The 25,550-nt window shown below is 42.3% G+C and overlaps 1 protein-coding gene across 6 annotated transcripts in view; it reads right to left on the reverse strand.

The window, feature by feature from the left end:
* The window catches only part of LOC139264725 (meiosis-specific coiled-coil domain-containing protein MEIOC-like), a 92,749-nt gene that overhangs the window by 29,667 nt on the left and 37,532 nt on the right, over positions 1-25,550 (reverse strand). For 4 of the 6 annotated variants that reach the window (XM_070881718.1, XM_070881717.1, XM_070881713.1 and 1 more), the window contains 2 exons: positions 6,994-7,121; positions 2,433-2,605 (listed from right to left, as the gene is read on the reverse strand). In XM_070881718.1, the coding sequence (XP_070737819.1) occupies positions 2,433-2,581 (149 nt within the window). In that variant the 5' untranslated portion in view covers positions 2,582-2,605; positions 6,994-7,121. Of the gene's footprint in view, positions 1-2,432; positions 2,614-6,993; positions 7,122-25,550 lie in introns of all 6 variants that reach the window. The other 2 variants (XM_070881716.1, XM_070881715.1) reach the window with 2 other exon arrangements.

The raw sequence follows: 25,550 nt of genomic DNA on the forward strand, positions 1-25,550 counted from the left end.
CTGGCAGCTTCGGACGGTGTGGCCCTGGGTGTGCCTTGTTGCATCACACTGGGACCGGCAGCTTCGGACGGTGTGGCCCTGGGTGTGCCTTGTTGCATCACACTGGGACCGGCAGCTTCGGACGGTGTGGCCCTGGGTGTGCCTTGTTGCATCACACTGGGACCGGCAGCTTCGGACGGTGTGGCCCTGGGTGTGCCTTGCTGCATCCCACTGGGACCAGCAGCCTCGGAAGGGGAGGCCCTGGGTGTGCCTTGCTGCATCACACTGGAAGCCCCAGCCTCGGACAGTGGGAAGCCATGGAATGTCCCGCCAACACTCAAACCACTACTGAAGGAAGGGGCTAGCACCTCAATGGGCGCAACGGCACCTCCTCCAAAGTGAGTACAACAGTGGGGGCTTCATCAATCCCCTTCCCCCATGCTCTTGGCCTGGAAGGTGGAATTGGAAAATGTTCTCCTCTTCAGACTCGTCCTCGTCTGAATCTGCTTCTGCATCATCAAGTTTGGCCTGAAATTATGCAAAATAGAATAGAACAGACAAATGGTTAGCAGCAGAGGAGGGGGCAGGGTGGGTGGCATGAGTAGGCTCACAAAGCGCAGGCAGCAAGCTGATTTGAAGGACCACGACGAATGATAGCATATTGCATCAACCGAAGCGTAGCTGAGGGAGACATCCCCATGAACTAAAGAATGGCTAGCCCACGCAGTACTTAACATTTAGGAAAGCCAGACTGTGGAATTTTCAGGACTTGCCCTCTCCCTCGAGTGTGGGCCCAGTTTGTGCTGTGGTGGTTGTTTTTCTCCAGGCAGAACCCATCAAAGCAGTGACCCTCTCTTCCAAGGGTGTCAGTGGGTGCAGGCCTCTTCCTGTTTGAGTTCTTTCTAGTTTGTTGTGTGCCATTTCCCTCTGCAAAGATGAAAATATAACTTTTTAGAGAGGGTGTCTTTCTGCTGGGTGGGACATATACAGATGGTCACATTTACAATTGCAATTCCATTGAAAAATGAAAATTTTACTTACACTAACTACTTGACCAAGGTCCTGCCACTTCTTTTTGCACTGGCCTCCAGACTTCGGGGTGGTCACCATTGCACAGTAATTTTCTGCAAGTTGGTTCCAGCATTTCTTCATTTCTTTGGGTGAAACTTTTGTGTGGCCTCTGCTGGTGTCCAGCTCCTGCTATCTGCCCTCAATCACAGTAACTAGTGCCTCCATTTCATTCTGCAAGAAGTTCTTGGTCCTTGCGCCACGTTGCATCTTGTATTGCAGCTCCTATTTTTCTAATGATAATTAAAGTTCTCATACACACAACTGGCTCTTTAAAAATGGCCGATTGTAGACCGGGAGCTGTACTGCGCATACGCGCCCCATAAGAATCATGTGAAAAACGTCCTATTTTTCTGCACATGTGCAGAAGGGGCAGCATCGTATTTTCGGTGCAGACATCAGGCTCCACCCCCGGAGGCTACAGGAGAGGCTGTGCGGTGCCAATTTCAAGAAATAGAACGGGAAAACTTGGCAAATTTATTTTTGGAGCAGTTGTGGCCTAGAAAAGCGGCGCAACACTGGCAATATGCCAAAAAATGGCTTTGGGAAAACTGAGCCCATAATTTTGGGGTTTATTTTTGAACTTTCAAATAAAAAAAACAGGAATAAAAGTCAAAAGTTCAGTGCAAAACAGAGGTAAAATTGTAGGCATTTGAGAAAATGCGTGCAATATGTAATCGGTATTCATTTTCAATGCATTATCTGTGAGTGCAAAAAGCAAAAGCACTACACGAGGAGTCTGAAGAGTGATTTTCTCTTTCTTGAAAAACTACATAACAAAAAAGACTTTCATTTAAAAAGCACGTTATTACAACTCAAACTTCTCAAAGCACTTAAGAAATAACTACTTTATAATAGTGTGTGTTATATACGCAATGTGGAAGCCATTTTACATATAATAAAATCATACCAAAAGAAGTGAAATTAATTACCAGTTCATCTGTTCCTTTGATGGGCTGAATTTAAACTCAGGTTTCAAAAGTTAACGGCTAGTATCTAACTCATTGCACTTTCCAGTTCCCACTTGACTTCCTTATTTGTGCTCATCAATATTAGGAATATTGTCCACATCTAGCATTTCGAGATTTGGTATACCAGTTAAATATACAGTAAAACCTTCTTTCCTCACCAAATAATATGCCTCAGACCCCAACTCAGAAGAGTACCCCTACTAAAGCAGTGCAACATCTTACAATACATAGTCCTTATGTCACATTATTTGAATAGTACACTGACATATTCCACCTAAATGCAAAGGTGATAAATGAAGATACTGCACATCAGATCTGCATTGATTCCAGCTAGAATGCACTTCCCACCACAGCACTAACTAAACTGTCTTGAATACTCAACAGTCGCTGAAGACTTCAGTTAAATGGCTTTACCTCTGTTTAGGGCCATCATGAAAAGCAACTGGAGGTACGCCATCATCAGCAAACACAGACCAATGGCTGTACAAGATAGCCGGATCCACAGAAGGCGTAGAACTGTTGATGCCACTCAACAGAGAAGTTGAGAAAAGCTGCTGTTCCATGTTATCTCCTTACTCATTTACCTGCTGGATAACTATAACTGTTATTACAGAAACTTGTTCACCAGTTGCAACACCAGAACACCACCAAATCACTGCACTATCTTAAAATACGTAATTGTTGTCAAATATATCTGTGTAAATTGTACACGAAAAAACACTCAGTTGAAAATGGAAGCAGCACAGTTAACCCCACAATCTTCAAAAAGTTCACCTCTATATTGTAAGAAAATTAGAGCAAATCCACCACAATAGGGTAGGGTTGAAACTCATTTTGTTTGATATTTGCAAATTATTGTAAAATGCAGGAATTTCTGTTGATTGAAAGCTAGAGAGGTCAAGGCAGTAAATAAAATAAAATGGCTGATCTGTGCTGTGTTATAAGTTGTAAACTCTGTGAATTTTGTAAAACAGATTTGCCCAGAAATTCAAAGCTGCCGTTTTACAGATTCCAATTATTCCCAAAGCAAAGAAGTCATGAGCCTTTTTATTAAAACCGCAATTTTAAACAGAAAGCTTATGGTTGCTTAATACTAATATAAAACTACAAAAAAAAATACAGGCAGTTTATTTTTTTTTTAAATGATTATTCTGAGAGATAGTATATTTAACCTATCTAAAGCAGTGAAGTTATAATGTGAAATAAAAACAGAAAATGCTGGGAATACTCAGGTCAGGATGTATCGACCTGAAACATTAACTGTTTCTCTCTCCACAGATGCTGCCTGACCTGCTGATGCTGAGTATTTCCAGCATTCGCAGTATTCTGCTTTCGTAAGTCGTAATATGAAATTAGTTACTTCATATTAATCTGAAAACAGCCAGTCCTCTGTTACTGTGATTCTGAACCCAAGTTATTGTAACAGTTGTGATGATTATATTGATATTGGCCCATAATCTGCTGTAACAGGGCAACGGACGGCATCTGCCATTGGTTAGATTTGCCCTTGCCCGTTTAGTCTTGACTATATTTTGCGCCACAAGTTGCTGGAAGTGAGAGTTGATAATGTTGCAGCGAGGAAAACCAGCCTTCTGGGACCTGAGTGAACAGGGCAAGTAACTGCGTACCTCCTTAACCAATCAGATAGAGGAATTGTGAAATTAACAGTGCAAGGACCGAGAAGCAAGTGTAACTTAGAGTGGGTGAATTCAATGTCAAATCAGGTACAGAAATAGAAAGAGAGGGAAAGAAATATCAGATTGAAAGAAAAAAAAAGGAAAACTTTTAAAAAATACATTTTAAATTTGACATTGTTAAAATATCCAACAATTAAAACCTGATGGAATGAGACTCCACATTTATAATAGTTAACTTTTAGTGCCAGAGGTTCATTGGCAGTAATTAACATTTAGTACATAGTTAAGAATCTGACAGCTAATCCAGACTTAAATACACGTGGACCTTAAACGGCTCCAAAACAGGCTCCCTGCATCACTTCAGACCAGTTCTAACTTTTTGTGGTGCGTTTCATTCATATCGATCATGCAAATCCAGCAACCTCAGGGCATTCAATGCATTTCAATGGTGAGCCAGACAGCTAAACACCATTTTCACAAAGCCAACAGCAGAGCGATGCACCTCAGACAGCAACTTTTGGATTTCCGCGTTTAACTGCACATCTGCCCTCGCCTGAAATTGCTGTAGCATTTGCACACAACAGCGAGTGCCATTAGCCTCGCTGTTATTTTGACAGCAAATTATGGGTGAATATTTTCACAATAGAAGAATAAAGTAGTGATTAGAAATACAACTTTTGTTTCCATTTGTTTCTTCAACTGTGATAAGCCAAAAATTAAATTGTTTCTTTTAACCAATGCTATACTTAGGTCGTTGGCAGATTATTTTCTTAATTAAGGATGACAACACACGAATACAACTTCATTTATTATACTCTAGACATACCGAATTGAATTCCTATACATTTCCTACTTCAACATGAGGCAATACAACATTGAAATTTTCAAGTTAATCAACCTCATTTTAGTCTGCTTAGGGCCAGGAATTACATTTCCAATCTTAAAAAGGGCCATGTGTCCGACATGCACAATCATGCAACCTAAAAAAGGAAAAAAATATTTGAGCACTATAGCTCGCCTCTCCCTTTTTTATATCTTATGCACAATTTCCCTGTCTAGAGATTATAAGCAAAATACTTTATTTCCAGATCAGGCTCTGCCAATTGTAACAACCTTCTGGGAGATACACAAGAATGTTATGAATTGATTCACCTCAGATTTTCTACCCTGACAAACTAAATTTAAATGATAGGGGGGAAAAAAGATTAGGTGCAACTTCTCATCGTCCCATTATACTGTTACACTTTAACGCAATGCACTGCAGGCCATTAAGTTAAACAGGAATTTTCATATGATGCAAAATGAACTATTTCTATAGTAGCTGCCACATCATCAATTGTTTGCAATGTACATAAAACTGTGAACTTTGATTACACTGGTACAAATACAAAAGAGTGCAACAACCTGCCATCTGGTGATTGTATCCAACACAAGATAACTCTGACATGATGTTCTGCACTGTTAGAATTGTTAAAATTTTTAAATGCATAATTAGAAATGTTTTTAGAAGCTAAGTTTATAGTTAGGATGACAAAGCAAAACTTGAGTGGTAAGAGGCAGATTAGATTTACCAATCTGTTTCAGAACTTAATTGCCTAAAACTTGCATGCCTTCTGGCAGCCAATTAAACCAATATGGACAAGACTGTACATTATTAAGCCTGGCTGGAGCCACTGTTCTCAAAATATTCTTATAAACATATGAAAAGTAATGCAAGAAATCATCAGAATAATCAATAGTCACACTTTCCTTTGGTTATTGCAACCAATCATTAATAATGTTAACCCCTTGGGGAGGCATAAAAACCCTGCAAATTTCAGGAAAAACTGAATAAATTCCTTCCGACTCCTTAAGGCAATTAAGAAAGTTGCAAGAAACCATGGTAACATGATAGATCAGATATACTCAACAACTGCTCCCAACCCTTTCGATACCTTCAAAATATAGAACTTCACATAACTGTAAAATTTATTACTATCCATTGAGCTGGTCCCAAAGATTACAGACAATATACCCACTTATCTCTCATATTTCACTGGCTCTGCCAAAAATGTATCCATCACACTCTTGAAATTTATAGCATACTTGGGCTCTGCCATCGCCCTTATGCTCACCACCTTGTTCTGATGGTCTTTTTTCTTTTTCTTTTTGTAAGTTTATAAGAACATTTGGGGAACATTACATTGGTTCCAGCGAAGCATGGCATTCTGTAGAGTTTTGCCCATGTCAGTTTAACTGGTGGCCAAGAGGCATGCAGGAACATCTGTGTCCCATCTAACCTCAGTGCTTCCTCCAAAAAGGTGTTCAACATCATCATAGGCAGCCCCTCAAAATCAAGGAGGACTTGCTTCCATTCTAAAAGTGAGTTCTTGGGTGACTGAACAGTCCAATATGGGAATTACAGTCTCTGTCCCACCTGTGACAGTCGTTGAAGGAAAGGGTGGGTGGGGAGTCTGGTTTGCCACATGCTCCTTCCGCTTGCTTTCTGCATGCTCTCGGCAATGAGACTCGAGGTGCTCAGCGCCCTCCCGGATACTCCTCCTCCACTTGGGATGGTCTTTGGCCAAGGACTCCCAGGTGTCGGTGGGGATGTTGCATTTAATCAAGGAGACTTTGAGGGCGTCCGTGAAACATTTCCTGTGCCCACCTGGGGATCGCTTGCCGTGTAGGAGTTCCGAGTAGAGCACTTGCTTTGGGTGTCTTGTGTCAGGCATGCGAACAATGTGGCCCGACGAACAATGTGGCCCGCCCAACAGAGCTGGTCGAGTGTGGCCCAACATGGAATACTGATTCATCAGCTGATGGATGGTGGTAGCTGGTGATCAGCAATCACCATCCATCATATTGCAAAGTGTGCCAATTCATTTCTGTGTCTAATGAGCATTACACAAATGTAAGATTTTATTATTAATTATAAGAGAAATTGTTGAGTATATTAAAAGTTGAAATAGATAGATTTTTGGAATCAAGGGATATGGAGAATGGGAGGGAAAATGGAGTGAGGTCGAAGATCAGCCATGATCTATTGAATGGCAGAGCAGGCTCGAAGGGTCGTATGGCGTACTCCTGCTCCTAATTCTTAGGTTCTTAGAAAAGAATGTGAGGCAAAAGTCATTTGGCAAATGAGAATATTTGATTTCTACAGAAATGTTTCCATATATCTACTACATAACTAAGCTACAAGACTTTTTTTTGGCTTCAGCAAGACATGAAAGGCCACAATTGGTAACTACAAGTTATTCTCATCATCCAACATCCCATGATACACCCCAAAGCAGCCAGTGTAAACATCAAAATGGCTTTATAAATTATGCTGCAAAATAGTGTTTTTACCTTACCTGTGATTTATAATAACTGAAGGCGGAAGCTGAGCTGACCAACTTCTTGCTGAGAAATTCAGATCCCTTTTCCACATCAGTACCATTGCAGTAGACATAAGGAATTACAAATTTGAAGTGGGGTCAGGCTAAAAATATAAAACAAATTCAATTTGTTTTTGAAAACATAAAAGTACTGATTAATTATGAGATGTCCTAAAAGATGTGATCAACACTAACTTGTTTCTTCAGGAACTTTAGATGTCTGTTACATTTCAATGTTTTATAAATTCAGGTCTAATTTTATAAACATTTAATACACAGTTTAATAAACTCTTGCATTCAGAAAATCTTCACATTAGGCAGATTTTTCAAATATCCCGAGAATTTTTTTTAATGAGAAAAATTAAACTTTGTAGGATTTACTTTCAGCACATTACTGTACAGCAATTTTTAAATTATACTAAAAAGATCTGGTGAGTTTTTGATACCACATTAAACTTCACCAAACAAGCTTATGAAAGTACATTCATGGCTAGATGTTATTAAATATCAAATTTAGTACTTAAATTTTAATGATTAATAATTTTTCTATCTAAACTAATACAGTAAGATTTGTTTTGCATTTATTTGGTGTTCGTTTATCAAATATCTCCAAAAGCATCACATTCAATGATTAGCTTGAAGTGCAAATATATGCACATAGCAATATGAGACAACAGCAAATCAGAGGATGGACTAATTGTTCCTTTTTGGGTGAAGCTGTTTGAACGGACAATGTTGGCAGGGACAAAAGAAAAATTCCTTGCTCTTCACTGAATAATACTTTGCAATCTTTAACTTTCTCCTGAATCCCTATAAGGTTCTTTTTTAAACTACTGTACGAATAAAATGCATTCATATAGCACCTTTTACAACCTCAATGTGCCAATGCATTTTAATGCCAATAAAGAACTTTTGAAGTCCAGTCACTGTTGTAATTAAGGAAACACGGCTGTCAATTTCCACGTCCACGAGAGAGCAGACGGAGCCTCAGTTTAATGTCTCATCCGAAAGATGGCACCTCCGGCAGTGCAGCACTCTCAGTACTGCACTTAAGTGTCAGCCAAGATTTTGCACTCAAGTCTCTGAAGTGAGACAAACCCAAAACATAGTACACTGAGGGGCTGTAACCAGTATAAAACCCTTGCAGGCTGTATGTATGAGGAAAATGTAAAACGCAAAGTAACCTTATTGATTTGTATTGCATTATGTAAATACAAATACATTACAGTACTATCCGAAGTGTATCATAAGTTTTATGAAGAGAGCATTTTTTCAGGAAAAAAACCCCACAACTTCTGACTCACTACCACTGACCCACAGCCAACACGCGAATTGTGGTGTTTTTCAATTTATCCAGCTCCTGCAGAATCGTTTACAACGCTTTTCCTGTCCCATCAAATTTACCCAATCTATTTCCTCATTCCCTCAAAGCTTTGCATATGCAGCTGTAAATCCTAATTTGCCATGCAAAAATTATTTTGCCTCCATTTCATGCTACATATTGATCACTCTTACAATCATAGAAATTTACTGCAGGGAAGGAGGCCATTTCTGCCCATCGTGTCTGCGCCGGCCGACCAACAGCTATCCAGTCTAATCCCACTTTCCAGCTCTTGGTCCGTAGCCCTGGTTACATCACTAAGTGCACATCCAATAATTTTTTTTATATATAGTGAGGCTTTCTGCCTCTACCACCTTTTTCGGCAGTGAATTCCAGACCCCCACCACCCTGAGTGAAGAAATTTCCCTTCATATCTCCACTATACCTCCCCCCAATTACTTTAAATCTATGTCCTCTGGTTATTGACCCCTCTGCAAAGGGAAACAGATCCTTCCAATCCGTTCTATCCAAGCCCCTCAATCTTATAAAATCATCATCATCATCATGGGCAGACCTTCGAAATCAAGGAAGATGTGCTTCTACTCCAAAAGTGAGTTCCTAGGTGACTGAGCAGTCCAATATGGGAATTAGTCTCTGTCACAGGTGGGACAGACAGTGGTTGAAGGAAGGGATGGCTGGGGAGTCTGCTTTGCCGCAAGCCCTTCCACACTTAAGCCTGTGCTTAATTTCTGCATGCTCTCGGTGACAAGACGTGAGGTGCTCAGCCTCCTCCCAGATGCTCTTCCTTCACCTTAATGGCGGTCTTGAGCCAGGAATTCCCAGGTGCCGGTGGGGATGTTGCACTTTATCAAGGTGGCTTTGACGGGGTCCTTGAAACGTTTCCTCTGCCCACCTGGGGCATGCTTGCAATGTAGAAGTTCCGAGTAGAACGCTTGCTTTGGGAGTCTCGTGTCGAGCATGCGGTTGATGTGGCCCGCCCAACGGAGCTGGTCGAGTGTGGTCAGTAATTCGATGGGGATGTTAGCCTGAGCGACAACACTGACGTTGGTGCGTCTATCCTCCCAGTGGTTTGCTGGATCTTGTGGAGGCAGCGCTGATGGTACTTCTTCGGTGCTTTAAAATGTCTACTGTATATGGACCATGTGTGAGCCATATAGGAGGGCAGGTATCACTACTGCCCTGCAGACCATAAGCTTGGTGCCAGATTTAAGATCTTGGTCTTCAAAACTCTCTCTTCTTCAGGTGACTGAAGGCTGTGCTGGCACACTGGAGGTGGTGTTGGACCTATTCATCGATGTCTGTCCTTGCTGATAGTAGGCTCCTGAGGTATGGAAAATGGTCCACGTTGCCCAAGGCCCGCCGTGAATTTTGATGACTGGTGACCAGTGCTGTGTGGCAGGGTCAGGTCGGTGCAGGACCTTTATCATACAGATGTTTAGCGCAAGGCCCATGCTTTCATTCGCCTCGGTGAAGAGGTTTACGATGGCTTCGAGTTCGGCCTCTGAATACGGGGACGACGCTTGTACTGTAGATCGATGACAGATGATGGGACGACCTTGGATCTTCCTGGAAGCGACAAATATTGAACAGGTTCCCACTGGTTCTATAGTTTAGTTTCACTCCAGCGGGGAGTTTGTTGAAAGTGAGATGGAGCATTGCAGCAAGGAAGATCGAGAAGAGCGTTGGCGCGATGACGCAGCCCTGTTTGCCACCGATCCGGATGTGGATTGGGTCTGTGGTGGATCCGTTGGTCAGGATCACGGTTTGCATGTCATCGTGGAGCAGGCAGAGGATGGTGACAAACTTCTGGGGGCAGCCGAAACGGAGGAGGACGCTCCATAGTCCCTCACGGTTGACAGTATCAAAGGCCTTTGTAAGGGCAAAGGCAGCCATGTACAAGGGTTGGAGCTGTTCTCTGCATTTCTCTTGCAGTTGTTGCGCGGTGAAAATCATGTCCGTTGTACCCCGTAGTGGACGGAATCGGCATTGTGACTCTGGGAGGAGCTCTTCAGCCACAGGGAGAAGCCAGTTGAGGAGGATTCTTGCGATGACTTTCACAATGATCGACAGCAGGTAGATTCCGTTGTAGTTGCTGCAATCGGACTTGTCCCCTTTTTTGAAGATGGTCACAATTACGGCATCTCAGATCTCCTGGCATGCCCTCGTCCTTCCAGCTAAGAGAGATGAGGTCATGCATTCGTGCCAAGTGCTTCTCCGCCAACTTTAGTGCCTCAGCGGGGATTCGATCTGCTCCGGATGCCTTGTTCTTGAGCTGACGGATGGTCTTTTCTACCTCATACAGCACTGAGGTTTTGCTGAGATGGTGACGGGTAGCATGCTGTGGGATGGAGTCGAGGACACTAGTGTCGAAGGCAGAGTCTCAGTTAAGGAGATCTTCGAAGTGCTCCTTCCAGTGGGCCCCGACTGCCTCGGTGTCTTTAATGACTGCCTCCCCGTTCTTGGCCAGCAGTGGGGTGGGGCCTTAACGACATTAATGATTTGGACGAGGGGATTAAATGTAGTATCTCCAAATTTGCGGATGACACTAAGTTGGGTGGCAGTGTGAGCTGCGAGGAGGATGCTATGAGGCTGCAGAGTGACTTGGATAGGTTAGGTGAGTCGGCAACTGCATGGCAGATGAAGTATAATGTGGATAAATGTGAGGTTATCCACTTTGGTGGTAAAAACAGAGAGACAGACTATTATCTGAATGGTGACAGATTAGGAAAAGGGGAGGTGCAACGAGACCTGGGTGTCATGATACATCAATCATTGAAGGTTGGCATGCAGGTACAGCAGGCGGTTAAGAAAGCAAATGGCATGTTGGCCTTCATAGCGAGGGGATTTGAGTACAAGGGCAGGGAGGTGTTACTACAGTTGTGCAGGGCCTTGGTGAGGCCACACCTGGAGTATTGTGTACAGTTTTGGTCTAACTTGAGGAAGGACATTCTTGCTATTGAGGGAGTGCAGTGAAGGTTCACCAGACGGCTTCCCGGGATGGCGGGACTGACATCAAGATAGAATGGATCAACTGGGCTTGTATTCACTGGAGTTCAGAAGAATGAGAGGGAATCTCATAGAAACGTTTAAAATTCTGACGGGTTTAGACAGGTTAGATGCAGGAAGAATGTTCCTAATGTTGGGGAAGTCCAGAACCAGGGGTCACAGTCTAAGGATAAGGAGTAAGCCATTTAGGACAGAGATGAGGAGAAACTTCTTCACCCAGAGTGGTGAACCTGTGGAATTCTCTACCACAAAAAGTTGTTGAGGCCAATTCACTAAATATATTCAAAAAGGAGTTAATGTAGTCCTTACTACTAGGGTGATCAAGGGGTATGGCGAGAAAGCAGGAATGGGGTACTGAGGTTGCATGTTCAGCCATTAACTCATTGAATGGCGGTGCAGGCTCGAATGGCCTACTCCTGCACCTATTTTCTAATTTTCTACGTTTCTATGTTGAGTGCTTGGGCCGTAGGTGGATGTAACTGTGCTGAAGAATCCTCGTAGGTCATGATCGTCAGCCAGCTGCTGGATCTTCTGTGCTTTCTCCATCCATGATCTATTCTTTAGGTCGTGGGTTTTGTGTTGGACCTCTGCCTTCAGCTGCTGTAGAGCTGCTTTGCTGCTCCAGAATTGAGTTGCTGCTTTAAGTTCAGAAATGTCTTGCGCTTATGGTTTATTAGCTCCTGGTCGTTCTCGTCAAACAAGTCTTGGTGTTTCCTTGGGTTGAGTGACCGAGCGTCTCTTCGCAGGCAATGGTTATGGCGGCCTTGAGGGCAAACAAGGCGCTGCGGGCACTCTGCATCTCAGGGCATCGAGGGTCGCCAGGTTGGTGCTGATGCGCTGGCTGTATAGGGCTTTCTTAACTGGGTCTGAGTGCCCCAGCGTTGATTTTTCTGCATTATTGTTTCTGTTGTCATCGCTGCTTTGGGGCTATATTAATGTTGATGACGGAGCAGATCCTGTCATGGCGCTGGTGATGTGCACGTCCTTGCGGTCCCTCGCTCAGAAGATGACGTAATTTAGCAGGTGCCAGTGCTTGGAGAGAGGGTGTTGCAACGATGCTTTAGCTTATACACCTCAATCAGGTCTCCCCTCAGCCTCCTCTGTTCCAAAGAAAACAGACCCAGCATCTCCAATCTTTCCTCATAGCCAAAATTCTCCAGTCCAGGCAACATTCTTGTAAATCTCCTCTGCACCCTTTCCAGTGCAATCACATCTTTCCTGTAATGTGGTGACCTGAACTGCACACACTACTCCAGCTGCAGCCTAACCAGTCTTTTATACAGTTCAAGCATAACATCATTGCTCTTGTATTCCATGCTTCGACTAACAAAGGCAAGTATTCCGTATGCTTTCTTAACTACCTTATCTACTTGGCTGCTACCTTCAGGGATCTGTAAACCTGTACTCCCAAGATCCCTTTGTTCCTCTACACTTTTCAGTGTCATACCATTTAATGTGTATTCCCTTGTCTTCTTAAGACCTCCTCAAATGCATTACCTCACACTTATCCGGATTGAATTCCATTTGCCACTGTTCTGCCCACCTGACCAGTACATTGCTATCTTCCTGCAGTCCACATCTTTCTTCTTCATTATCAACCAGAGACTATTTTAGTGTCATCTACAAACTTCTTAATCATACCCCAACATTCAAGTCCGAGTCATTGATATATAACCATAAAAGACAAGGGATCCAGCACCGAGCCCTGTGGAACCCCATTGGATGCAGCCTTCCAGTCACAAAAACACCCACCAACCATTACCCTTTGTGTGAAAAACACCATTGATTCGATGGGACAGGAAAAGCGTGTAAACGATTCAGCAGGAGCTGAACAAATTGAAAAAATAGATTTGTGTGTATATATAGTGTATATAGTGTATAGTAAAACATCCCAAGTCACTTCACGGGAGCATTATTAGACAAAATTTGACAAGCCACATAAGGAAATATTAGGCTAGATGACCAAAAAGCTTGGGGAAAGAGATAGGTTTTAAGGAGTGTCTTAAAAGAGGAGATAGAGGTAGGGAGGTTTAGGGAGGGAATTCCTGAACTTATGGTCTAGTCTGCTGAAGGCACAATCGCGAATGGTGGAGTAATTAAAATCGGGGATGTGGAAAAGGCCAGAATTGGAGGATCGCATACATCTCAGAGGGTTGTAGGGCTGGAGGAGTTTGCAGAAATAGGGAGAGGCAAGGCCATGGAGGAAATTGAAAACAAGGATAAGAATTTTATAATTGAGGTGTTGCCGGACCAGGAGCCAATATAGGTCAGCGAGCACAGGGGTGATGGTTGAACGGGACTTGATGCGAGTTAGGATACGTGCAGAAATTTGGATGAGCTCAAGCTTAGTGTGGAATTTGGGAGGCCAGCCAGGAGAGCATAGGATTAGTCAACTATAGAGGTAACGAAGGTATGCATGAGGGTTTAAGCAGATGAGCTGAGGCAGAAGCGGATATGTGATCAGATACTCACCTCAGATCAAAAGCAACACCACAGTTACGAACGATCTGGTTCAGCATCAGGCATTTGTCAGGGAGAGGGATGGAGTCGTGGTTGGGAAATGGATAGTGGCAGGGACCAAGGACAAATTACTTCGGTCTTCCCAATATTTAGTTGGAGGAAATTTCTGCTCATCCAGTATTGGATGTCTGACAAGCAGTCTGACAAATTAGAGACAGTGGAGGGGTCGAGATCGGTTGTGGTGGTGGTGAGGTGGGCATCATCAGCGTACATGTGGAACCTGACATGTTTTCAGATGACGTCGCCGAGGGGCAGCATGTAGATGAGAAATAGGAGGGGGCCAAAGACACTTCCTTGGGGATTCCGGAGGCAACAATGTGGGAACGGGAAGAGAAGGCATTGCAGCCGATTCTCTGGCTGTGACTAGATAAGAACGGAACCAGGCTAAGGCCGTCCTACCCAGCTGGACAACAAAGGCGGCGTTGGAGAAGGATGGTGTGGTGAACCGTGTTAAAGGCTGCAGACAGGTCAAGAAGGATGAGGAGGGAGACTTTACCAAGGTCAGTCACATAGGATAAGTGACATTTCGGTACTGTGGCAGGGGCAATAACCTGATTGGAGGGATTCTAACATGGAGTTATGGGAAAGATGGGCATGGATTTTGGAGGCAAAAACACATTCAAGGATTTTGGAAAGGAATGGAGATAGGGCAGTAGGGGTCAAGGCAGACAGAGAAGTCAAAGGTGTTTGTTTTTTGAGGAGAGGGATGACGAGGGCAGATTTGAAGGGGAGGGGACAGTACTTGAGGAGAGGGAACCATTAAACCATATCAGCTAAAATGGGAGCTACAAAAGGAAGTTGGATGGTCAGCAGTTAGATGAGAATTGGGAACAGGAGGTGGGTCTCATGACAAGACAAGCTTGGAAAAGGCATGAGGAAAGATAGGAAAAAAACTAGAGAACAATGAGAGTTCAGGGCTACGGCAGGAGAGGAACCTTAGGGGAAGTTTGGCCCAATGGGCTACGGGAAGGAAGGGATATGGCAGAGGCAGCTGAATGGATGGTCTCAATCTTCGTGACAAAGAAACCATAAGCTCCTCGCACTTGTTGTTAGAGGGAAGGGTGGAGGAGACAGGGGAGAGGGGTTTAAGATGACAGTTTGTAATGGAACAGAGAATCTGAGGATTATCTTTGCATTCCAGGATGATCCTGGTATAGTAAGCAGTTTTGGCAGAGGGCAGCAGGATCCGATAGTGGTTTATGTGGCCCAGCCAGATCTGGTAATGAATTGCAAAGCCATTGTGCGCCATAAATTTTCAATATCAATCTTAAAAGCACCTTTTATTAATTTGAATCTGTGTCACCTAGTTCTAAGCCCACATTTTAATTTAAGGTAATATTTTAGGCTAACTTTTATCATATTCTTGGCTATCGAATATAACATCTCTAAGATCACTTTTCAGACGCCTCCTTTCCAAGCTGAAATGGCTAGGTCTATCCAGTCTTTCATCATAACTCACTCTGAATCAGTCCAGTGACGTTTCTCTAAACTATGTCCAGCACTTGAATGCGTCGCTTGTTTCTTGCCAACTAGAACTGGATGCAGTATTCAAGGTACAGTCTGACTAGAGCAGTATACAGTTTGATTATCTTCTCTTTTATATTAGATTGTTCTGGCTATGTAGTTCAACTTCCCATTACCTTTGCTAATTGTTATCAATTTAGTATTGAGTCTACCAAGACTTCTAGGTCTCTTTCACAGAATAGTGCAGTACAGAAGATCATTCGGCCCATTGAGTCTGCACCAGCTCTTTCAAAGAGCAATCCAGTTAGTCCCACGCCCCTGCACTTTCCTCACATCCCTGCAATATTTTTCCCTTCTAGTATTTATCCAATTCCCTTTTGAAGGCTACTACTGAATCTGTATCAGGCAGTGCATTCCAAATCCTAATCACTCATTGCATATCTCTATCAGACGGGATAGAGAGGGGGTAAAAAGGGAGAGGGGGTCGCATTATTGATGAGGAGGGGCGATATGTTCGAGGGATCATCAAATTAGGCCATATGGATCGAACTGAAAAATAAAAAGTGCCGATCACACTGCTGGGGGTGTATTATAGGCCCCCAAACAGTGAGTGGGAGATAGAAGAACAAATATGTAGGTACCTTTCTGTGAAGTCTAAAAACCATACGGCAGTAATAGTAGGGGATTTCAACTATCCCAATATTGATTGGGACAAATATAGTGTGAAGGGTATAGAGGGTGCGGAATTCTTAAAATGCATTCAAGAGAAGTATTTTTTTTAAAGACAGTATGGCCTCCCATATTCTACCCTACGTAAACTTGAGATCATCTAAAACAGCCTCACAACCTCCCCCTCCCCAAGATGTCTGCACTCGTCAAATTCTGCTGTCTTGAGCATCCCTGCTTATAATCACTCAACCATCGGTGGCCGTGCCTTCAGCAGCCTAGGCACCAAGCTCTGGGACTCCCTCCCGAAATCTCTCCACCTTCAAGACACTCCTCAAAACTTACCTCTTTGACCAATCTTTTGGTCATCTGCTATAATTTCTTCTTATCTGGCTCGGTGTCAAATTAATTTTTTTGTCTTATAACACTCCTGTGAAGTGCTTTGGGACGTTTTACTACTTTAAAGGCACTATATAAATACAAGTTGTTGCTGTTGAACTAGGAATGATAATGTCCCTCTAGTGGCAGAAAACAACTACAGCATTTCAACTCAACAGATTTCTCAACTTTGGCACGCTTGTATTCACTGAAAGCAGGCTAAATATGCTCCTTTGTTCAGTGCTGGCATTGACTGGATGGCAGACTTGACTGGCATGCCAATCAGAATAATAAGGTAGAAAAACTTAATCATAACATCGCTTTAAAAGAAAACAGCTAAGAGTTTTTCAGGACATATACAAAAAAAAACTCGAATACTCTGCCTCCCCATTCCTACAGATTTCTTCAGACATATTATTCTTGGTGTCTGTACATGGCTTGCCTATCAGCAGAAAATGCCAGAATTAGCACCATTGCTTTTTCTTCTTTTACACCAGTGAAAAAGCAAGAGTATCCAATTTGGAGGCTGTGTTATCCCAATATAGAACAAACATGAAAGGGCTATGAGAAACACATCTGAACATTTTTATTTGTGTCCCTCTGTAGGAAACAAAACAAAACAGAGGGAAACAAAAAGGAGACAAAAGCAAAAGACAGAAAGGAGATGAGGAAAAGTGGAGGGCAGAGAAACCCAAGACAAAAAACAAAAAGGGCCACTGTACAGCAAAATTCTAAAAGGAAAAAGGGTGTTAAAAAAACAAGCCTGAAGGCTTTGTGTCTTAATGCAAGAAGTATCCGTAATAAAGTGGATGAATTAACTGTGCAAATAGATGTTAACAAATATGATGTGATTGGGATTACGGAGACGTGGCTCCAGGATGATCAGGGCTGGGAACTCAAAATCCAGGGGTATTCAACATTCAGGAAGGATAGAATAAAAGGAAAAGGAGGTGGGGTAGCATTGCTGGTTAAAGAGATTAATGCAATAGTTAGAATGGACATTAGCTTGGACGATGTGGAATCTATATGGGTAGAACTGCAGAACATCAAAGGGCAAAAAATGTTAGTGGGAGTTGTGTACAGACCTCCAAAACAGTAGTAGTAATCTTGGGGAGGGCATCAAACAGGAAATTAGGGGTGCATGCAATAAGGGTGCAGCAGTTATAATGGGTGACTTTAATATGCACATAGATTGGGCTAACCAAACTGGAAGCAATACAGTGGAGGAGGATTTCCTGGAGTGCATAAGGGATGGTTTTCTAGACCAATATGTCGAGGAACCAACTAGGGGGGAGGCCATCTTAGACTGGGTGTTGTGTAATGAGAGGATTAATTAGCAATACCGTTGTGCGAGGCCCCTTGGGGAAGAGTGACCATAATATGGTGGAATTCTGCATTAGGATGGAGAATGAAACAGTTAATTCAGAGACCATGGTCCAGAACTTAAAGAAGGGTAACTTTGAAGGTATGAGGCGTGAATTGGCTAGGATTGATTGGCGAATGATACTTAAGGGGTGGACTGTGGATGGGTAATGGCAGACATTTAGAGACCGCATGGATGAACTACAACAATTGTACATTCCTGTCTGTCGTAAAAATAAAAAAAGGGAAGGTGGATCAACCGTGGCTATCAAGGGAAATCAGGGATAGTATTAAAGCCAAGGAAATGGCATACAAATTGGACAGAAATAGCAGTGAACCCGGAGACTGGGAGAAATTTAGAACTCAGCAGAGGAGGACAAAGGGTTTGATTAGGGCAGGGAAAATGGAGTACGAGAAGAAGCTTGCAGGGAACATTAAGACGGATTGCAAAAGTTTCTATAGATATGTAAAGAGAAAAAGATTAGTAAAGACAAACGTAGGTCTCCTGCAGTCAGAATCAGGGGAAGTCATAACGGGGAACAAAGAAATGGCGGACCAATTGAACAAGTACTTTGGTTCGGTATTCACTAAGGAGGACACTAACAACCTTCCGGATATAAGAGGGGTCAGAGGGTCGAGTAAGGAGGAGGAACTGAGGGAAATCCTTATTAGTCGGGAAATTGTGTTGGGGAAATTAATGGGATTGAAGGCCGTTAAATCCCCAGGGCCTGATGGACTGCATCCCAGAGTACTTAAGGAGGTGGCCTTGGAAATAGCCAACATTCCATTGACTCTGGATCAGTTCTTATCGAGTGGAGGGTAGCCAATGTAACCCCACTTTTTACAAAAGGAGGGGGAGAGAAAACAGGGAATTATAGACCGGTAAGCCTGACATCTGTAGTGGGTAAGATGATGGAATCAATTATTAAGGATGTCATAGCAGCGCATTTGGAAAGAGGTGACATGATAGGTCCAAGTCAACATGGATTTGTAAAAGGGAAATCATGCTTGACAAATCTTCTGGAATTTTTTGAGGATGTTTCCAGTAGAGTGGACAAGGGGGAACCAGTTGATGTGGTATATTTGGACTTTCAGAAGGCTTTCAACAAGGTCCCACACAAAAGATTAATGTGCAAAGTTAAAGCACATGGGATTGGGGGCAGTGTGCTGACATGGATTGAGAACTGGTTGTCAGACAGGCAGCAAAGAGTAGGAGTAAATGGGTACTTTTCAGAATGGCAGGCGGTGACTAGGGGGTACCGCAAGGTTCTGTGCTGGGGCCCCAGCTGTTTACACTGTACATTAATGGTTTAGACGAGGGGATTAAATGTAGTATCTCCAAATTTGCGGATGACACTAAGTTAGGTGGCAGTGAGCGCTGCGAGGAGGATGCTATGAGGCTGCAGAGTGACTTGGATAGGTTAGGTGAGTGGGCAAATGCATGGCAGAAGAAGTATAATGTGGATAAATGTGAGGTTATCCACTTTGGTGGTAAAAACAGAGACAGACTATTATCTGAATGGTGACAGATTAGGAAAAGGGGAGGTGCAACGAGACCTGGGTGTCATGGTACATCAGTCATTGAAGGTTGGCATGCAGGTACAGCAGGCGGTTAAGAAAGCAAATGGCATGTTGGCCTTCATAGCGAGGGGATTCGAGTACAGGGGCAGGGATGTGGTGCTACAGTTGTACAGGGCATTGGTGAGTCCACACCTGGAGTATTGTGTACAGTTTTGGTCTCCTAACCTGAGGAAGGACATTCTTGCTATTGAGGGAGTGCAGCGAAGGTTCACCAGACTGATTCCCGGGATGGCGGGACTGACCTATCAAAAAAGACTGGATCAACTGGGCTTGTATTCACTGGAGTTCAGAAGAATGAATGAGAGGGGACCTCATAGAAACGTTTAAAATTCTGATGGGTTTAGACAGGTTAGATGCAGGAAGAATGTTCCCAATGTTGGAGAAGTCCAGAACCAGGGGTCACAGTCTAAGGATAAAGGGTAAGCCATTTAGGACCGAGATGAGGAGGAACTTCTTCACCCAGAGAGTGGTGAACCTGTGGAATTCTCTGCCACAGAAAGTTGTTGAAGCCAATTCACTAAATATATTCAAAAAAGAGTTAGATGTAGTCCTTACTACTAAGGGGATCAAGGGGTATGGTGAGAAAGCAGGAATGGGGTACTGAAGTTGCATGTTCAGCTAGAGGGGCGAATGGCCTACTCCTGCACCTATTTTCTATGTTTCTATGAAAGTCATCAGCTTCCATTTAGCAATTTCGCACAACACCAGGGTTGAAATCTGGAGTCTGTGGAACTGCAGTCACAAACCTGAATCGCACCACTCTAAGGTTCAGTATTAGAATGCTCGTGACAAAAATATTTATTTACAATAGTCTAGAATTATGGCACTTGCTTTTTTTTTAAAAAGTGGAATGTAGTCAGGTTTTTTAAAATATTCGCCAGTATCCTAAAATATTTAACAAATCCTTTACAACAAGAACAAAGAAAATATATCCTAAATGCAAATAAAAATTACTGAAGAAACAAGTGACTCAGCATCCGTGCAAGGAAAAGACAGGTTACGACCATTCAGGTGTGCAATCTTCATCAGAACCTCCATACAATGTTAAGCTATGTAACCAAAGCACTTGATGACAAGTCAGGGAAAGTGGTGAGCAAACCATATGTGGCTCTAGTCAGATTTCTCCCCGAGTACTGTGCCCAGTTCTGGTCACAGAGACAGAAAGCTTTCAAGCTGGAGGCAGTGCACAGAAGATCTAAGGCTGAGCCCTGAAGTCAAAGGTCTGAGTTATAAGGAAAGACTGGAATACCTTGAGCATTTCAGTCTGATATGAAGACTCGGAGAGGTGATTTTATAGAATTTTATAAAATAGTTAAGGAAATGATAAAGATAAACTCAGAAAATTACTGGATGAGTGGGACACAATTTCAAACTAGTAAAAAGGAAACAAAGAACTCGCATTAATTTACACCTTTCACAATCTCAGGATGTCCCAAAGCCAATGAAGTACTTTTGTATAGGGAACTATGGCAGCCATTTTGCACACAGCAAGGTCCACAAACAGTAATAAATGACCAATTAAATTGTTTTAATGAAGTTCATTGAGGGATAAATATTGGCCAGGACAACAGGAGAACTCCCCTGCTCTTCTTCAAATGGTGCCATAGGATCTTTTACATTCACCTGGAGAGCACATTTACCGTCCCATCTGAAAGATGACACCTCCAACAGTACAGCACTCCCTCAGTACTGAACTGGAGTGCCAGCCTAGATTTTATGCTCAAGAGTGGGACTTGAACCCACAATCTTCTGACTCAGAGGAGAGAGTGCTACCACTAAGCCAAAGCCGACATCTAGTAAAAGATAAATTTATTACTTGTGTCATGATACGCTGCTTTAGAGTGATCAACACGTGGAATAGATATCCAGCAAGAGCTGAAAGCAAAAACCCTGGACCGTTAAGAAATAGTTGGATGTTGAAATGGGCCAACTTTAGGATCTTTGTGGGTGGATGATCTAAGATGGGCTAAATGGTCTTCCTTATCTTTAACTGTGATAACCGACCTTTCCTCTTTACAGATGCTGATTGTATTTCTAGTCATTTTATTATTATTTCAGATTTCTATCATTTGCAGTTATTCCTTTTTATTGTATCATATTAATAACCGTTCAAAAGCCAAAACAATTTTAAAAACTTCAGGCACAGCAACCCTTTTAACCTTTGCTTTTATTAATTTCAATAAATGCATAATAGCCATTTTTTAGAAGAAGTCAGGTGTGGAGCATTCAAATTTTAAAATATTGCTTAAGTCACTGAAAAATAAATACTCAAATCATTGAAAATGTAATTCCAACAAGCATAGATGCAAAATAACAGTTATAAAAGCACAGAAAGTCAATAGATTGTTCAAATAAAACAAGTTAAATATACTAATTATAATCAAAATGAAACTAAAGCACTCTCTTACTGTCAGATTGCCAATTAATTGCAACCCAACTTTATCTGGCTTATAGTCTTGTATATTGCCTATTCAAAAGTAAAAGAAGAAAGTACAATGAGCAGTTTAAGTGTTGTGTTACACGAGAAGTAGTAAACATCTATAGTAACTTGGTGTCCTGGGTTACCTGTTGTGTGTCAACACAGGGGGCTATTGCTATGCTTGTGACACCCAGCAAACATCCAGCATCTGCTCCACCCTTTTAAAAAAGATAATACCACTCTCAGATGACTTGGAGTTTATCCAGTGAATAGCTGAGCAATGCAGAGTGGAAATTCCCCAGTTTGGTGAGTTAACTAATTCAGCCAGCGCTGGTAGGAGTATCTCAATGACCAGGCTTCTCACTCTAGATTGCTGTCCAATGACATTAGTGAAGTCTGCATACAAGAACATTGAGCGAGGACAGGATTGGACTCAGCGATGATGCTCCTGCAGTTCAATAGTTGACATTCACTGTTGATCATGACAGCCAGCTTGCCATATTCAAGAAGTCAGCATAGCATGGGTAAGGTAGACCAGTGGTTATAGTACTGGACAAGGATATGAAAATAACGGATAGAAAAGGACTAGCTTGTCCATCAAGCTTGTCCCATACAGTCAAGGTGCAATTGAACATCATAATGAATTCCAGTGGATGTGGATTACATGGATTTTTAAAAACATGAGCGAGAAATAGCAAAGATGTAATTGAGGGGAAGGTGGCCATATGGATAAAGTGATGGCTGGAAGGCAGAAAAAAAAGGTGGTGTAGGGAATAAAGGAAGTTTCTCAGACTGGATTGATGTGGTGAATGGTGTTAGTAATTATGAATGGCCCTATGTAAATATAAAATGATCTGGACTTGGGAATTGAGGGAATAATATCAAAATTTGCTGATATATTCTGAAGGAGTACATAGGTAGGGTTGCAGATGCAGTTCAATGCAGCAAATGTGAAGTACAGGCTGAACCTCGCTGATCCGTAACCCTCGGGACCAAGCCTGTTCCGAATGAGATATATTTCCGGATAACGGGAGGTCACGTGTATGTGCACGCCGATTGGCTGGAACGGCTGTCAGTCAGACCTGTTAAAATAATTCCTTCCTCACACCATCCGATATGAAGGTATTGAAGTTTTTGCAGCAGAGATTATATTGGGAAGGAATGTTTTATGTATCCATGGTTCTTATCTCCCATCCCTCTCAGGTCAGGCTCTACAATTATGAGGACTATTTCACAATATTAAAAGGTGCTATATAAATCTAACTTATGTTTGAGTTCATTGAATGTTAAGCTAAAACAGCAGCATCTCTTGTGCCCCGTGCAAAAACATAGCGATCTGGTACTAGAAACGTTTAGGGTGCTACATTCGTCACAATTTTGTAAAGAAATAATAGACCCCAGAGTACAATATAAAATCTGGAATTCTCTACATTTTAATCTTGGATAAGATCTACAATCTCACCTCCCTCCCCCATCCAGGGCGGCAATGATACACCAGGTCACTACCACGCAGGAGAGGAGCATATTGATCTGTTTATTAGTGGCAGACCCAGCTCTTATCTTCTCGACTGGATATCTCAACTATATAATCTATCTTGCTGTGTCTTTCTACCATCGTGCATTTTGTTACCGTTCACTAGCAGCAGAACCTACAAACTTTGGCCGACCCAACACTCCGGTTATCTAGCATTGCAGTCACACTGGCTGTTCTAGTGTCGGCGGGCCGTCGGGCCCCAAAGGTGTCGGCGGGACCCTAAGGCGTCGGCGGGCCATAAGTTGTCGGCAGGCGGTCAGGCCCCTAAAGTGCTAGCGGGCCAGCAGGGGTCGGCTCCGAGGTTGGGTAAATTTATTTTTCATTGATATTTTTCACCGGCCGCGTTGTGCGCATGTGCCACCCAGCGGCTGGGAATGGTCCCGAACAAGGGGTGGGTCCAGATAAGGGAGTTACAGATAAGGGAGGTTGAACCTGTAATATATTTGTAAGCTAGAAAAAAAAAAGGAATACACGTTAAATGTTAAAATTTTAAATGGAGTACAGAAATAGAACGTGTGTGCAGATACACACATTATTAAATGTGGTAGCACAAGTAAATAAGGCCAATAATAGAAAATGGAACACTTGATTTTATATATAGAAGCATAAAGTACAAAAGGAATGAGGTAGTATGAATTTGTAAAAGACCATATTTAGGCCACAGTGGGATGTTCGATGCAGATTCATTTGTATGTTACCAGAGATGAGTGCTTGCAGTTTTGAAAGAGAATTAGCAAGTTAGAGCTTTTTTCACTGGAGGTGAGACTGAGGGATGAACTGATTGAGGTCAAGATTAGGAAGGGTTATGATCAGGTAAATAGTGCTTGATTGTTTCCATTAGTCAGCAAGATATAACAAGTGGGCATAAATGTTATGATAAAAAGAATTAAAGGGGAGGCTAGAAAAATATTCTTCACCACAAACCATTATTGAAGGGAATTAAATATTTTAATGAAAAATATATATAAAGATTATGCAGGAGAATGTGTAACTCGTGTGCTGAATGGCTTGTTTTGTGCTCTACTATTTAATAACTACATCATAAGAACATAAGAAATAGGAGCAGGCCATTTGGCCATTTAATAAGATCATGGCTCATCTGATCATGGACTCAGCTCGACTTCCCTGCCCGCTCCCCATAAACCTTTACTCCCTTATCGCTCAAAAATCTGTCCATCTCTGCCTTAAATATATTCAATGACCCAGCCTCCTCAGCTCTCTGGGGCAGAGAATTCCACAGATTTACAACCCTGAGAGAAGAAATTCCTCCTCAACTCAGTTTATCGCATCATATGTGCCGAGAAATTATTCTGCACTCACTCAAACTGCAATATTCAAGGATTTGCAAACTGAGTGAAACTACAAGCTCAGGCTTTTTAAGAGGTATGAGCTCTTTTAATGAAGATATTAAAAAGATAAATTTACAATTGTGAAATGTAATATTTTATGCTTTTGTTTAAAGACAAATTCAAAGAGAAAAATGAAGGACAAAAGGACTTGGAATTTTTGGAGCAATTTGGTTCTCCTTTCTCTGCCTGCTTATTTAGGATTGACTGTTTTCGTAAGTTCTTAATAGTCTCTCATTGGTATTTTATAAGCCACTTACCTCATTTTTGATTTATAATTTGCCTACCTCTGCAGTTCAGAAAGAAACAGGAAGTGCACACTACCATGGAAGACTTAATATATGCATACATATATCTAGATTAGAAAAATGATACTGTTTAGGGGTTAATCCAAGTATGCTTAATTATTTACAGCAAAAGTCTATTTTCTCTGTACAAATGTCTAAGCGTGTCTTAGTTGAGACTAACAGTACGAGGCTGTTTTTCCAAATAATTTGAAAACAAACCAGATCAATTTAAGGAGCCTTATTGTGTAAAAGTTTCACATTGAAAACTATTTTACTCCGAGAGGAGCCTACCTCAGAGAAAGACGGATTCCCATTCCTAGCTGCTCTGAGAAGTTGGTGGGGGACTACTTCTTGAAATGATTGTTGTACAACTGTGCCGCTTCAGAGGGTACTAAATGTCAACCACAGTATTGGACCAGAGTTATGGACAGAGGTGGCAGTTTCCCTGAAGGACATTAATGAACTGGTTGGGTTTTTAATGACAATCCCAGGGTTGTTTTTTTTCTGGGACTAGCTCACAAATGACTCGAATTATTGAGGTGAATTTCACAATTGGGCTTTGAATTCACAACTTCCAAGTTACTGGTTTAGTACCATGGCTAATTCACTAACTGTGCTCTTTTCTTTC

This window comes from Pristiophorus japonicus, chromosome 5 (genome assembly GCF_044704955.1).
Source record: "Pristiophorus japonicus isolate sPriJap1 chromosome 5, sPriJap1.hap1, whole genome shotgun sequence".
Lineage (NCBI taxonomy): Eukaryota > Metazoa > Chordata > Chondrichthyes > Pristiophoridae > Pristiophorus > Pristiophorus japonicus.